Source organism: Phyllostomus hastatus, unplaced genomic scaffold (assembly GCF_019186645.2).
Source record: "Phyllostomus hastatus isolate PE091 unplaced genomic scaffold, TTU_PhHast_1.1 phas_contig_38, whole genome shotgun sequence".
Classification (NCBI taxonomy): domain Eukaryota; kingdom Metazoa; phylum Chordata; class Mammalia; order Chiroptera; family Phyllostomidae; genus Phyllostomus; species Phyllostomus hastatus.
Window position 1 is genome coordinate 22,080,417 of NW_025333869.1, and position 15,642 is coordinate 22,096,058.

The following is a 15,642-nucleotide window of genomic DNA, read 5'->3' on the forward strand; positions in this document are numbered from 1 at the left end:
GTATCTTGCATACATAATCTCATTTTATTTTTACTAAAGCCAGTGAAAGAGGTTATCTACTTATTCTCATTCAAAGATAAGAAAATTGAGGCACAGAGCAGTAAATTAATGGTCTCAAGGCCCACTGCCCAGTAGGTGGCAGAGAACTGGGATTCAAATGCAGTTTTGTCCATCCCAGAAGTTGTCATCTTAAATCCTCCCTCCGTTCCTCAGGATTCCAGCTCACACCCCATCTCTCCAAGGAGGGCACGGCATGGCACTTCTGCACATGTGATTTTGGCACGCATGTTATGCTGCTTAAAATTCAGAGATAACTGTCTGGTCATGGGAAACCCAGGGACAGCCTTTCTTGTCTGTTTTTTCTCTTAACATTTTTAAGTTGAGAAGTTACAAAAATGCATGACCTTTCACACTAAATTAAATAGGGTTATAAAAACAAACTGCATAATCTCCCTTTTTCCTCTTAATTCTGCCACGAAGTAACCAGTATTACGGCTGTTTGCATACTGCTGCTACTTCATGGGGAAACATATACAAACATATAAAAGGCTTTTGTTTCTCTTAATAAGTTTTAGGAAAAAATCATATTATATATATGCTACTCTGCATCTTTAATATTCCATAGTATAGTTGTACCACAGTTTATCCAATCATTTCCCAGTTGTGCATATTAGGGGAACCTAGGTGAGAGGTATATATTGTTGTGTTTTTTTTTTAAATAACAGCTTTATTGAGATATAATTCACACTCCATAAAATTCATCCACTTAAAGTGTACAGTTTAGTGGTTTTATTCTATTCACAGAGTTGTGCAACCATCACCACTATGCAACATCAAAGCATTTTCATCGTCTCAAAGGGAAACCCTGAACCGGTTGAGTGGCCTCCCCTAGTCCCCACCTTCCCCAGCTTCAGGCAACCACCAGTCTGCTTTCTGTCTCTCAGGATTTCCATCTCAGTGCTGGACATCGCACATAAATGGAATCAGAATATTTGGTCTTTTGTGACTGGCTTTTTTTAACTTAACCAAATGTTTTGGAGGTTCATACAAGTTGTAGCATGTATCAATATTTTATTCTATTTTTGCTTCTTTTCTATAAGTCTAAAATTAGTTCAGAATAAAACAACCACACGTACACTTTAAAAAATATGACTTACAAAAAAGAAGTATAATTTACAGAAATAAGAGTGCCAATACATAAAGACATATGTGCTATCTTTTAATAACAAAATAGTAAATAAATGTAATAAATACATGGTTTTCCCATTATAAAAGTAATATATACTCATTGAATAAATATATATCTTAGTTTTCCTATTTGTAATAGGTTAACAACAGAACTTTCCTCATAGTGTTGTGTGGATTAAGTGAGATAATATATGTAAAATATCAGTGTAGTGCCTAATTCACAGTACTCAATACATGTTTAACTATAATAATAAAATGGTTATTCATGTAAGAAAGAAAACTTAAATTTCCCCAAATAATCACCAAAGCCCATTACTCCAGAGCTATTCTTATTGATATTTCAGTATATTGTCTAGGTTTCTATATATTATTTTTGGTTTCAAAATTCACTTTTGCATAGTTGTAACCATATTGAATATTTATTTTGCCTTTTTCACATAGCATCATTCATAAATTTTTCCCTTATTACATACTCTTCATGTATTTAATATAATATTAATTACTATATCTTAAATATAAAATATAATAGCATATCAGATGAACACATGATCATTCATTTAACTACTTCCCCATTATTGGACATATTGTTATTTTTATGGTCTCACTTTTATAAATGCTGTAAGGGACATCTTTATGCATAATTTTTTTTTTCGTGCTTAGGGTTATTTCCTCAGATCTGACCCTAATAATGGTATATCTGAGAGGAGGTGGTTTAAGATTTCAACTTAAATCGTCTCTGTGTCTTTACCTATGCTGTTCCCTTTACCTAAAATGTCCTTTCCTTCATATCATCTGTGTCCAGATGCTACGCACTCTTCCACCATGAAGCTAGCTAGGTAAATCCCTGTATGTGAGAAGTAAGTTTTTTGTCTCTGTATATTATACAGCATATTTACCTTTCCTGTAGCTTATAATAGTAATGATGGCTAAATTGCACTGGATTTTTACCATGTACTGTGCCCCGCACATGGCATAATTTAAACCCTATAACAACCCTAGGAAGGGGGTACCATTTATTACTCCCATTTTACAAACGGGCAAACCGAGACTCAGAGAGTTTGTGCATTTCGTTGGTCAGTCAGTATTTACAGGCATCTTACTAGGAGCTGTGGGGCAGACGAGGAGGAAATGAGTCCCAGAGAAATTGAGTGACCAGCCCTAGGTCATACAACCAATCAGTGATAGGATTTTTACTCAAACCCAAATTGAGAAAATGTGGTCAGTGAGATAAAAAAGCTGACTTACAGCTGAGGAGAGGAGATGTGTGGAACTGTCCCAGGGAACGCAGAGAGAGGCAGGTGGTGGGGTGGAAGGAGCACAGGGTGGGAGTCTTGGCTCTGCCAGTTACCGATCGTGTGATCTGGAACAAGTTACTCTGGCTTACCCCAAAGGGTGAGGATTAAATGAATTAAAACAAACAAAGTGCTAGAATATTAGCTGGCACAGGGTAAATGCTCACAAAGTGCCTGTGCTTTGGATCTGAGTAAGCATCACAGAAGAGGTAAATTCCAGGCTTGACTTTGGAAGATGGGTAGGATTTCAACAGAACTCTAGGCAGAGGGAGCAGGGTGATAAAAGATGGAGAGGTAAGGACAAACGGGGTAATTTATCTGGAACGTAGGGGGTGGACGTGGCAGGAAGGGCACTTTCAGAAGACCTGGGATTAAGCCAAATCCTCCCACTTCGAGGCTGACACAGACAGCTGTGCCACAACGGCAGGCGACCCCAGCGTCTCGGTGGCCTCCCCCAACTGTGGCTTCTTTCTCACGAGCGTGACATGCTCGACGTGCTCGTGGTGGGCCAGTGCTAACGGTGCTGTGTGTCCACTTTACTCTGGGACTCAGGATCCAGGCTGATGTCTGCATTCCATTGGCCAAAGCAAGTCCACGCCAAAGCCTCACATCAATAGGGCAGAAAAGTGTAACCTACCCCTAGTGAAGGACAGCAAATATCCTAAACGGTATCACACCATCTATCATGGCCACATCCTACTGCAGGTGTAGTGGGTTTGCACTGGTCCTTTTATCTGTCTATGTTCTCATCTCTAAAAGTGGTTACTGAGAAGAGTCAAAGGAGTATGGAATGTGAAAGCATTTTATAAATTATAAAATAAGAGACAGATGAAAATACTATTACTATTACTTAGTGAGAAAGAAACCTGGGAAGATAGGTCAGGGCCAGCTTGTGGAAGGCTGAATGCCAGCCGAGATGCTTTATTCGGGAAGTTAAATTGAGAGTATCTGAGCAGGACAGACATGTTTAGTTACCAGAGTGCCAGACAATTCGATGCACTAAGGGATGCTTGCCTCCTCGACATCTGACCATGACCTTGCTTCCTTCTGCCAAGAAAATGGCAGTGCCCTTTCATTTCAGTGCAGCTCTGCCTAACTGAGCCTGCAGACAGATACACATGTGCACGGGCAAGGCAAGCTCTACAGTCAGTGTGCATGGCCCACGTGCACAGTGTGGGGAGGAGGCTAAAGTCAGTATGACGGGGTGCTCATCCCCGTCTCTGTTCAGGGCCCCTCCAAGGTACCCACTTAACAAGGTTGATGAGACTCACAGATCTTAGTGAGAGAACAATCGTTTCCACCACCAGCGCGACCACACAGAGGTTGGGGCCCAGCTGGGAGCAGGCATGGAGGGCTGTGTGCCTTGGTCTCTTTATAGGTATTGCCCAAAGCAGCAAAAAGCTCAGAGCTGGCTCCTCATGCATAAAGTCTCAGTTTTAATTTGATATTTGCACTTAGGTTGGGTTGTTCCTTTCCCTAAAAGCACCCAAGATTTTTGAAAGTTGAGTATCAAGGCTCTGGAAGTTAGGACGGTCAGGACCCAGGAGTGAGGGCAGATGTCCTAGGGCAGCCAGAGCCACTGGCTGATCCTGGACCCTAAATGATGCCTGGAACCCCCTGGGGACCAGATTTCCCACACAAAGCAGCCCATTCTCTCCCTGTCCTCCCTCCTCAAGGGCTTCTTTATGGAGACAGGCAGAATGGCTGGGCATCTGCTCCAGAGCCACAGTGTCTGGGTCAAATACTGGTTTCCACATGGCCTTGAGCAAGTCACTCAAGCTTTCTGAGCTTCAGTTTCTTCACCTGTGAGATGTGGACTCAGTGAGTTAATACATATGATGTTTAGTGCAATGCCTGGCACACCCAATAACTACTATAGATCAGGTCGGTTCTGGGAGTTTGACTCACAGTGAGAGGAAGGTAAAGAATGGCTACTCCGCTTTGCCACTAAGGGTCCCTCTGGGCTAATTAAACACCCCTGGTTCAATTTTTCCCAGGTGATGCTGTCATGAACCCAAGGCCAGGTTGGAAGGTCCCTCCTACTGGGCCTTCTCCAGCTTGTGCACCAACTCCCCCACAGGCACCATCCTGGCCTTCCAGGGATCCAGGTGACCTAAGGCCTAAGGAGGCAATGCCACATCAAAGCCCCACGGGACTGTGGGTTTCCGAATTTGTAAAGCATTTTCTCAATCCCAGCTTATTCCAAGAGGATTCCCCAAGTGGGGAGCCTGGTGACTCTAAATCCCCATTGCTTGCCAAGCCCAGCAGGGGGCAGAGGTGGCTCCACCACTACAGTCAGGTAAAAAGAGGTCACAGACAGGAGGGGGCGTGGCTGGTGTTCAGAATGCTGGATCAGCAGAGACGCTGGGCCAGGCCCACCAGGCAGGCACCTGTTGGATGTTTTCACAGGGGGTCTATCTCGCTCAACCCACAGCTACCCTCTCCCCACACATTTCCTGTAACTTGGTGGGGAGTCTGACTGCCATAGGCGAGAACTGTAGGGCCAGCATAGAGTAGGACAAAAGCCATCAAGCAGGATCCAGGGCCCTCAGTTCAAACATCTTACTGTTCTAGGACTCAGTTTCTTCATTTGTAAAATAAAGGGATGATTTGAATGGAAGGTCCCTTCCAGCTCTACGATAAATTTCTTCAAGCAATGTCCTATTAAATAAATTAGGCTTTATTAGATTCAAGCACATACTTGTTTTATTACTTTTAAGTCATTTAAATTAGATTCAAATTAGGTTAACCAAGTGTTGCCCTCCAGAGATCCAGGGACTGGCATCAATGATGAGATAAGAATAATTCATCACCTCTTATCAATCAGCAGTCCCTAAATGGGTGCTTCCAAAGTGCTTGAGTATGCTTGAAAGCACTAAGTTTCTGTAATTTAAATATTCTCACTTTAATCTCATTGACATCTTTCATTTGCTTAGCAAAATCTTTTTTTCTTTTTCTTTTTTTCCCCTTCTATAGTCAGCAGGAGGGGAAATATCCTGCCTACTGTGGAAGTGATTGCAAATTCTTAGGCAGAATAGATGCCAATAGTAAAGCTCAGCTGAAACAGGGTGATTAAGAAATCTCTCTTCCCTCTCACCCACACCAGGGCGCTGGTAGGCTGTGCTGCTGCTTGAATGGTGGGAGCCCTAAGCAGTTCCCCATTTTTATTAAAACTACAATTGCGGCCAAGGTCTGGCTTTTGGGGTCATCAACAGCTGGCCCCTCCCCATGAAGCCTGACTCTTCAAATGCCTGTGGCCAGCCCCACCCAGCCTGAGCTGCTGTCCAGGTGTCTCTTTTGGCCTTTCTGCTCCCCTAACTAGACCAATAGCCTCAAAAGACAGAGGCATCTCCAGCGCTGGCCTGTCCTTGAGGAGGTGGGGAAGTGAGGTGAAGGCCAATCGGCTGAGATAGTCCTCAGCCCGAGAGAAGGCCTCTCACTGGGACACCAGGGCAGCTGTGCCCCACCCACCCCCACCAAAAGAAGGGACTAATTCAGCCTCAAGACACTTAGTAGAGCTAAAACTTGACCTGCTTTCAGGGTGAGCCATGGCTAGTTTAGGGTCCAGCAAAAACACAGCGAAGGCAGACAATTGTCCAAATGTTACCTGAAAGAACTAGAAAGCCTGGTTTTCTAACCTCCAAATACGTAAAGTGACTTACGTATGACAGCCCCAGCCATAGGCAAGGCGAATGGGGAGATGCTGGAGGCCCTGGCCTGGCTGGGCTTCTTGTGCTGGGCGACAGCTTTTCAATGACACCTCAAACAGCATCAACCATTTCCTTTCACTGTCAGCCAGATGCCCAGTCCATCATGAATGCAACCTCATTCTCAAAACCAGACATCACATGTATTCCCCCTGTTAGCCTCCATCCTTGGAGGACGGGAGTCTGGGGCAGTGGGCAGATGATGAGGAGATTTCTAACAAGAGTTAAAAATGCCAAGGCCAGCTTCAGTCTTTTAAAAAGTCAGTCTCTCCTGAGAATTAAGGAAATAACATCAGTAAAAATCATGGTATTCATTTATATTATCAAGTAAATATATATCTTCGCCATTGAAAATTTATAAAATATGGATGAACAAATAGAAGGGAATTAAAATTCCCATTAGCCATAATCTATTACCCAGAGATAGCCACCAATCACATTTTGGTGTGCATTTCTACTGCTTTTTTCCTCTTGAATTTATCTTTTAACCTTTCAAAAAAAAAAACCCTCAAATATAAGATCATTAGACTTTACAAAAATCTTTTAAGGAAAGTACTGCCAGTGTAATTGGTTCCATTTAAAAAAAAAAAAAAGAAAACCAGGCCCCAGAGCTTCAGTTGTGTCAGTGCATGCAGCAGTTTAAGATTATAAACAGCACCTGTCAGGCCTGTGCTTCCCGGGGGGGACTCAAAACCAAACAGCTTCATCATCAGCAAACAAGAACACCCAAGAAAAGGAAACCAGTGAATTTCACTTCCTATCAGGTGGACTGACCGAGATCAAAAGCTAGAAATATACCTGGTGTTTTAAAATCTGCCTGCAAGGAACAGGTGTGGTCAAGGAGGAGAAGTCCCCAGCAGGATCCGGTCCATGAAATGCGACCACAGCAGTGTCACATCCATCAGAATAAGCAAGGTGCCAGATTGCAGGATACAGGCCATATGCAAACAGGAATCCATAATTAGGAGGGAGAAATCAGTGGGTCCTCACAGACACGAGGGTGTGGAGAACCACCTGATCACTAGTTGGCATTCTTCAATGCCCCCAGCAGAATCCTGGCAACATGGGACCAGATGGTTTCTCTGCCAGGAAGCTGGTGGGGCTTGTGCAGAGATGTATATGCATGTCCCTCCCACACCTGGGGAGAATGGGCTTTCAGGTGGACACTGAGGTATGTAGGCTGAGAATCAGGAGAGCACCAAGGAGTCTGAGAAAGTGCAATGACAGGAGTGCTGCCCAAGGAAACTGCCCCATGCGGAGTGCTCCGTTCACTGTTCTTAAGGGTGGGAGGTGAAGCAAACTTCCCAGAACTCCAGAGGGGCTGGAAGGAACGGGCCAGGCTATAGAAGGAGAAGGGAAGGGAAGGTCTCCGAGGAAATTGGGCTGTGCAAGAAGGAAGTCACTCTCTTAGCCCTCGGACCTAGTGTCAGAATCCAGAGCTAGGTGAGGTTCACAGAGAGGGAGGGACACTGGAGAGAACTGGGTCAAACACAGATATACGACAACATCTTCAAAAGTGCACTGCAGCAGCTCTTAACACTGGGACCCAAGACTGAAATTCTTCATAGTATGTAATAGATGCTCAACAGTGCTCTTTTCCTGAAGAGATGTGAGATTTTTTAAAAAAGACTTTTATTTATTTATTTTTAGAGAGAGGGGAAGGGAGAGAGAGAAAGATCAATGTGTGGTTGCCTCTCACACACCCCCTACTGGGGACCTGGGCTGCAACCCAGGCATGTGCCCTGACTGGGAATCGAACCAGCGATCCTTTGGTTCACAGGCCGGTGCTCAATCCACTGAACCACACCAGCCAGGGGGAGATATGAGATTTTTTAAAGAACTGCTTACACAAGTCCAACAAATGGTGAAAAAATGTCCAATCTCATTGCTAAAACAAATTAATGAAAATGACACCATTTCTTTTTTTTGGTGGTGTTTTGTTTTTGTTTTTGCCTATGAAATTAGCAAATAGCAAAGAATAAAGATCAAAATGATTTAAGCAATATTTCTGGATAATAATTTAGTAACCAGTATCAAACATGTTAAAAATGCTCATACCCATTGACCCAGCAATTCCACTTAAAAAAATTAAAAAAAAAAAACTCTCCTAAAGACACAATCAGATATGTGCCCAAAGAAGTAAAGCAAAGTTTTGTTTATAGTCTTTCTTATAATACCTGCCAGTCTCATTCCAGGACAGAGATAGAGATAAGGATGGAAATAGATAGAGGTAAGAAAATGTCCAAAATTGGGGCTGGGCCAGGTGGGATTGAGATTTATTTATAGGATGAAACAGCATGCAGCTATTGAAGATTATAGGTTCACTTAAAAGATGTTTACAATATATCACCACCATGTCAAAGTTTTTACAACTATATAGTATTGTACCCACAGACAAATCTCTATATAAAATATACAAATCTATGAATATAAAAACAACTGGAGGATATTATAGCAAAAAGCAAATAATCTTTATCTCTGGGGGCGGTAAATACAGGTGATTTTGTGTGTGTACGAGGGGCTATAATTTCCACATTCTCATTGATCATATTACTTTTGTAATTAGATAACATATTTTTTAAATGAACAGACTGCTTACATCTAGGATTTTTCCTAAAGAACCAAAAACTAAGGCTGTTGCATCATCTAGATTCTAGAAGTAAGTTCTAGATCTGTTTTTCTTCTGAGCTTTTTTCCTTCAGCAGAGGCATACTTCTTGGTCTGTTTCCCATATAACACATCTGAGCAGGTGGCCTTAACACAAAACAAAACAAAACAATGCCAGGCAGCACTCTCCATCACCCCCTGCCTCACTCCCACTAATCACTGAGCGAGGCTCCCTGGCCAGCTAGGGATCTGCCCCCATCACAGTCCCTGACTGCTGAGTCCCTCTGTTGATGTGTGGACTCCCATTCTGCCATGCACACTCTCCTGAGCCCTCAGCTGGATTCTGAGTATGCCAACCTAGGGGGAAATCTCTAGAGTGGTATGCGAGGACACTACCTCCCCTCCCCAGCCCAGGTAGCCACAGAACCCTGAAAACCTGCGGTGGGCCTCAGATGGGCCTGCCGGGTCCAACCCTCTCCAGGAGTCCTTTTCTCTCCCTCGGACACCAGGCAAAACCATCTCTGTGGGGTCAATGTAGAGGTGTCACGCAGTGAGTCTGGCTGTACATCTACCCCGATCCTTGACCCCAAGAGCAGCAAAGTGCAAACAGTTATTTACTCAAACGGCCATTTGATTACATTGAAGCCCAGCTGCTGAACCCAGAGAGAACTGTCTTTCTGGTGGGTAGAAACTTCCTGTCAAGGACAGTTAATTTTAATTTTTCCACTGAGCTCAACCTCAAAGTGAGGTTGATTGCTACTCAGCAAGATGGACTGCATTAGTGGAGCCTTTAATTGAGGGCAGATCTATGTCCCAAAAGCATAATGTTTGTTGTATACATACTTTGGAACAAGAAGAAAAATGAAAAACAGACCTTTTTGAGGAAAAATTGAAAGCAGAGTGTGTTCCCCAGTCAGGATGGCAGCACCAAGGGCCAGCTGGGGGGCTTGGTTGGACTCCGCACTTCCCTACGCCTTGGTTCTAATGGGCTGTTGGCAAATGTTCCTAAAAGCTCAATGCCTGAGTTCATCTCCCTTTTTCCCAAACACTGGGCCCCATCGCAGTTTCTCTCACGGCAAACAAAGCTCCAGGGGACCTGCGATTGATGAGGGCCTCAGTGAGAGGCCATGGCACGGGATTCTGCGGCAGGGCTCCTTTGGCCAAGGTGTTGATCCATGTTGGCATCTGTTATGGCCACTTCTGTCCAGGTCCTTTCCCAGTGGCCTTGAGATGAGTCCTCGGCTGGAGCACAATGCCACCTCTGGCCTCTTACTGTTATGGTTCCAGATTCTTGTCGCCTTTTCCCTGAGCTGTACAACTGGTCTTTGTGATGTGGAAAGAGGTGTCCTCTCAAAACCCAGATTGGGTCACCCCTCCTCAAGTCTACTTCTCCTTGACTTCCAAATACAGATCCTGGCAGCCAAGCACTTCCATGACCAGAGCCCATCCTCCTTCTCCAAAAGTTTTGTCACATCCTATGCTCTGGAGAAACCATTCCCCTTCTCCCTTCCCCCATTCTCAGCCCTTCAGCCAGTCTGCTGTGACAGCCTTCTGGTCCAGGCCACCTTCTGCTCTTGGCTGCACAACTGTGACAGCCTCCAACAGAGCTCCTCACTTCTATTTTTTGCCCTTCTCCAAACCTATCTCCACACATCAGCCAGACTGATCTTTAAACAAGTGAACAATGCCCAGCCCTTCCTAAAAATCGTCTGTGGCATGGGGCATTCTACCACACATAATAAAACCCAACTCTTTCCCCCAGGGACTGCAGGGCCCACCAGGACACAGCGCTTGCCTACCTTTCCAATTCTGCTTGCACCTCTACTCCCCTCACTACTGCAGCCACACTCTTTCCCTTCTCTTCTTAGCACTTGCTGTTCCTTCTACCTAGATGAAATGCTTTTCCCCCAACTCTTCCCCTGCCCAGCTTCTTCTCATTCCTCAAAACTAGCTTAAATGCCACTTCTCTGCAGCGGCCACCCCTGACCACCTTCCCTAGAGCGGGACCATAGTTGTTCTACACAACTCGCAGCTCCTGTCTGAGATTATCTTGTTTACTCATTGGTTGGTAATTTGCTATCCCTACTGGAATCCAAGCTTCCTAAGGGACCTTGACTAATCTGTTCATTGTTGCTATATCACCAGGACAATGCTTGGCACACAATAGAATCTAAATTATTATTTGGGGATAAATGATCAAATATAGGAGATAATAAACATGTCCAGAAAGACCTTCATTATCTCCAGCCTCCATTCCTTATGTCGTGCTGTCTCCTTGGCTTGACATGCCCTTGCCTCCCTCTGCCCTTCCATCGCCAGGACTGGCGCTTGCAGTGCAGCAGGCTGTAAAGCCCCTCTCCCATAAAGCCTCCCCTGTCCACGCTGGGCAGAACAACCCCGGCTTCCTCCGCTTGATGTTCCAAGGCCACCTCCTTCCATGTGACTTGACCCTGTTCCTGGACATTCTTGCCTAGAAAGAGAAAGCTGTACACCAGAAACTAACTTCACTGTTGGCTTCAGGAACTCCCCCAAATCAATGCAAAGGACTGACTGCTCAAATACCTCCCCTTCCCAGATTGTTGTTTTGCCCAACTAGACAATGATTCACTCACCAAAGCAAGGGTTTTGCATTGTGTTCACTGATCCCATGAATATCAACATCAAGAATTTTGCCCACTCCCAGTCAAATCCTGTACTAAAAGACATACCGGTCTTAAACCTTCATTTGAGCCCCAACCTTCAAACCCAGCCCTCTCAGAGGAGAGGCTGCTTTAAAGGGTCTCCTGAGGTTCTGTGAAGGGGGCCCTCTGCCCTGCATTTGGTTTTTCCTGATGAACACGTTATTCTGCAGACCTTTGGAGGGTGTGAGGGGCAGATTTGGCTGTGACAGCCCACTTCTGTGACCACCACAGTGTACAGCACCAAGCTCTTCTGTATGTGGTGAATGATGAAAGAGTAAGCACACAAACGAATAGTTGCCTCCCCTACCTTCCAACACCTTCCTTCTCTTCTTGAAGCATCCTAGCTATAAACAAGAAATGGCACAGATGCTCAAGGGGCCAGTCAATAATAAGAGCAGGGCTTTGGACTAAAGAAGTCCTTCATTTCAGTGACTAGGACTTACTTTGGAAGCTGGAATCGACTGCTGAAACCAGTGGGCGGCCCCCTAGCTTTGCCCCAGTTCCAGGCTAAGGCGCGACACCGCGAACCACACTCTCTCCTTCGCACCCAGGGCAACAGCGCTGGACCGCTATGGGCTGCAGAAGGCGGGCTTCACGCACGTGCTGAACGCTGCCCACGGCCGCTGGAACGTGGACACAGGACCCGACTACTACCGTGGCATGGCCATTGAGTATCACGGAGTGGAGGCCGACGACCTGCCCACCTTCGACCTCAGCGTCTTCTTCTACTCAGCGGCCGCTTTCATCGATGCTGCACTCCGCTCAGATCACAGTAAGAGGCCCGCAGCCCAGCAGGGGCCCGGCCCCAGCCCGTGGCCCCGCCCCTCACCCAGGGGGGAGGGGGTGTCGGTGCACTCCGAGTCCGCTCCCCTCTCAAAGCCGGCCCTGCGAGGGTTTCGTGTGGATGAGCTGGAAATGTCTGGAGGCCCTAAGCCCCCCTGAGCGTGCTGCTGGCGGCGTCGGGAGGGGTCAGAGGAGAGGCCTTTGGCCCGAAGCTCTCTCCCCTAAGGCACATCAGCCATCCTTGCAAAGGGGCGGTGGTGTGGCAGCCCTTAAAGCTGGGATGACCCAGAGACACAAATGGTGCCCGTGCCCAAACCGGACTAACAGTCAAGGATTTCGACGCCAGAAAACCCTCAGGCAGCTGACTCGAATGGAAATCTGTGGAAATACTTCAAATTCTCCTGCCAACTAACCAGGCTCACAACCTCCCTACCTCCTTAACCTCCCCCCAAGCAATGGCCTAGTAAGGCCCCCTGTAGAAAGCTGACGGCCTAGCCTTCCTATGTGGCTGGCTATATTTGAGGCTGAGCTTGGCACCCGTCATGTCCAAGGTTCCCTAGGTTTATTATTCATCTTTTAAATCACAGTGCTAGACCTTGTGCTCAAAATGCAGGCTTAGCTGCCCTCCAGGGAAAGGCTACATGGCTATTTTGGAGAGAAGGGCACAATTAGGAATGTGTCAGGTAAGACAATACGCAGTTATTGTTGCAACGTGTATTTCGGTGGCATTCCATGGAAGCCAGAGGGACTGCAGCTCCTGAATCTGTGCCCTGACTTCAGCCCGTGTGTCACAGCCCTTTATGGGACCATCGCATAATGCGGGGCATCTGGTTACAGTAGTGCCCCCTTATTTGCAGTTTCACTTTTCCTTGTTTCAGTTACCTGCGGTCAACCGTGGCCTGAAAATATTAAATGGAAAATTCCAGAAATAAACAATTCATAAGTTTTAAATTACATGCCTTTCTGAGTAGTGTGATGAAATCTTGCAGTGTCCTGACCCATCTGGTCAAGGATGTGAATCGTCCCTTTGTTCAGGGGACCCACACTGTCTACGCTCCCTGCCTGGCCATCACTCAGCAGCCCTCTCAGTTATCAGACGGCCTGTCTCGGTATCGCAGTGCTTGGGTTGGGGCCACCCCTCTTTTACTTACTGGCCCCAGAGCGCAAGAGTGGTGACACTGGCAATTCAGATATGCCAAAGGGAAGCTGTGAGTGAAAAAGTGAAAGTTCTTGAGTTAATAGGGAAAGAAAAAATAAATTATATGCTGATTTTACAGTAAAGGAATCTTCTATCCATAAAACTATGAAGATGGAAGAAAAAATTTGTGCTAGTTTTGCTGACACACCTTAAACCACAGAAGTTACAGCCATAGTGTGTAAGGGTAAAGGTGGGAAAAGCATTAAATCTGTGGGTGGAAGATGGAACAGAAAATGTGTTCTGACTGATGGCCACCTGTTGTACCAGAAAGCTTAGAGCCTGTATAAAGATTTCAGCAGGGGATCCCCTGAAATGAGTGACACAGGACATTTACTGCAAGTAAGAGATGGCTACACAGATTCAGGAATAGTTTGGACAGAAAAATATAAAAATTACTGGAGAGGCTGTGTCTGCCAATAAAGTAGCCATGGTCACATTTCCAGCAGAGTTGAAGAAGTTGAGAGGTTCAGTAACATCTGTGGTTTCAGGCATCCACTAGGGGTCTTGGGACACATTCGCTGCAGATAAGGAAGGACTGCTGCACTGAACGCCTTTCTTATCACGAGAGGTTGGGATTACAAGGCTCAGTGACCAGCCTGCGTCAGGAACTTGAGACCTGTGGCTGGGCGGGGGCCATGCCCGCTGAGCAGCCCCAGACCCTGATGGCCATCCCAAGGTGGGCTTGGCCCCCATGGTCAGCCATAGGCGCTGACAATTTGTCGTTCTTTTGGTTCACAAAGCAATGTCATGATGAAAAAAGAAACCTACGAAGCTGAAGTGCTTGTATTTGGAGATGCCTCATTTCAGAGTTGTTCTTTGATGAGTCTATTTATGGGCCAGCATTTGTGTTATGCACACTCCGGGTTTCCAAGCAGGATGAAAAAGCAACTGGACTCTGACTCATCACCACGAGGTGAAACTCGCCTTAGAGTATTTGAAGTTAACTAAAAACATATTTGACATGAAAAAACAAAAAGGTACAGTACAACTACCCAATCCTTCAGTTTCACTTGCCGTTATTACATCTTTGGCCTTCCCCTTAATGAAACGGGCCTGGCAGGCTTTGGAGAACACAGGGCTGGGTTCAGATTCGCAACTTCCTAACGATGTGATTGCTCTGAGCCTTGATTTCTCCATCTGGTGATAAAAATATTTATCTTGAAAGGTTATAATGAGGATCAGCAGTCACCGATATGAAGCACTTCACGGAGACCCTGGTGCACAGCAGGCTCTCAGATGTGTTTGATAAAGAGAGGTCACGCACCTCGAAGCACGTGACCAGCCAGCACAGGCACATCATCGTAATAAAGTTTCCAGTCCCCGAAGAGAAAAAGACATTCCAGCTTTGAACTAGCACGATACACTTGCATGACAGCTTGTTTTTGGTTCCCGGCACGTGATTTTAGAGTCTGCTTCTCCAGTGCCCAACTAGGGAAGAATGGGGGTCTCAAGTCCAGTTCAGGCCTGGGCAGACCATGGAGCTTTGACGAGATGTCAGGCTGGTGACCAGGTGGTGGACAGCACCCAGCAAAGAAAGGGGCTGGAGGGAGAAGTATATACCCAGGTTTGAGGGTATGCAGGGGCTAGGAGACTAGACAGTTGGTGGGGGGTGGGGATCAGGACATGACCATATGCCAGGTGGGAGGCTGGGCTACCCTTTGCACTTGCGTATCTGAAGACCTCCCTGAGTTGAGTGCTCAAAGGCCAACCCTTCCTACCAGGCAGAGAGCGGGAATGCATGAAGCTGGCTGCACGTAAGCCAATGGGGTGTGGGTAGGGGGTGCATGTGGCTAAGTGGAGCGCTCATATCCCTTCCAAAGGGGGCAGCTGCTGCTCCGTCCCAGCCAACGTTTGTTTTGTGAGAATCAGCGCAAATGTGGTAGATCCGACTTTTCAGGAAATGTCTCCAATCTGGATTTTAATGTAATATCACTCAATTTTTAAGTGTTGGCAACAAATTGAAAATTTCTTGAAAGGCTGTGAAGGCCAAACAAAAGAAACCCAATGGCTGTCAGTCTGTAACCTGAGTAGTAAAAGGAACAAAATAAAATGCTGGGTAACTCAGCAACGGCATTGCCACAGACCCCGAACAGCGGAGATGGCAAGTGCTTGGCCTGCCTGCTGCATGCAGGGGGCGGCCTGGCCGTGTCTAATTGTGCTCTGGGAAACCAAGGGGCATGACTGTC

At 46.0% G+C, this 15,642-nt stretch overlaps 1 protein-coding gene across 2 annotated transcripts in view; it reads left to right on the forward strand.

The window, feature by feature from the left end:
* Positions 1 to 15,642, forward strand: part of DUSP29 (dual specificity phosphatase 29) — a 34,202-nt gene that overhangs the window by 13,090 nt on the left and 5,470 nt on the right. For both annotated transcript variants that reach the window (XM_045842191.1, XM_045842192.1), the window contains one exon: positions 12,027 to 12,247. In XM_045842191.1, the coding sequence (XP_045698147.1) occupies positions 12,027 to 12,247 (221 nt within the window). The remainder of the gene's footprint in view (positions 1 to 12,026; positions 12,248 to 15,642) is intronic.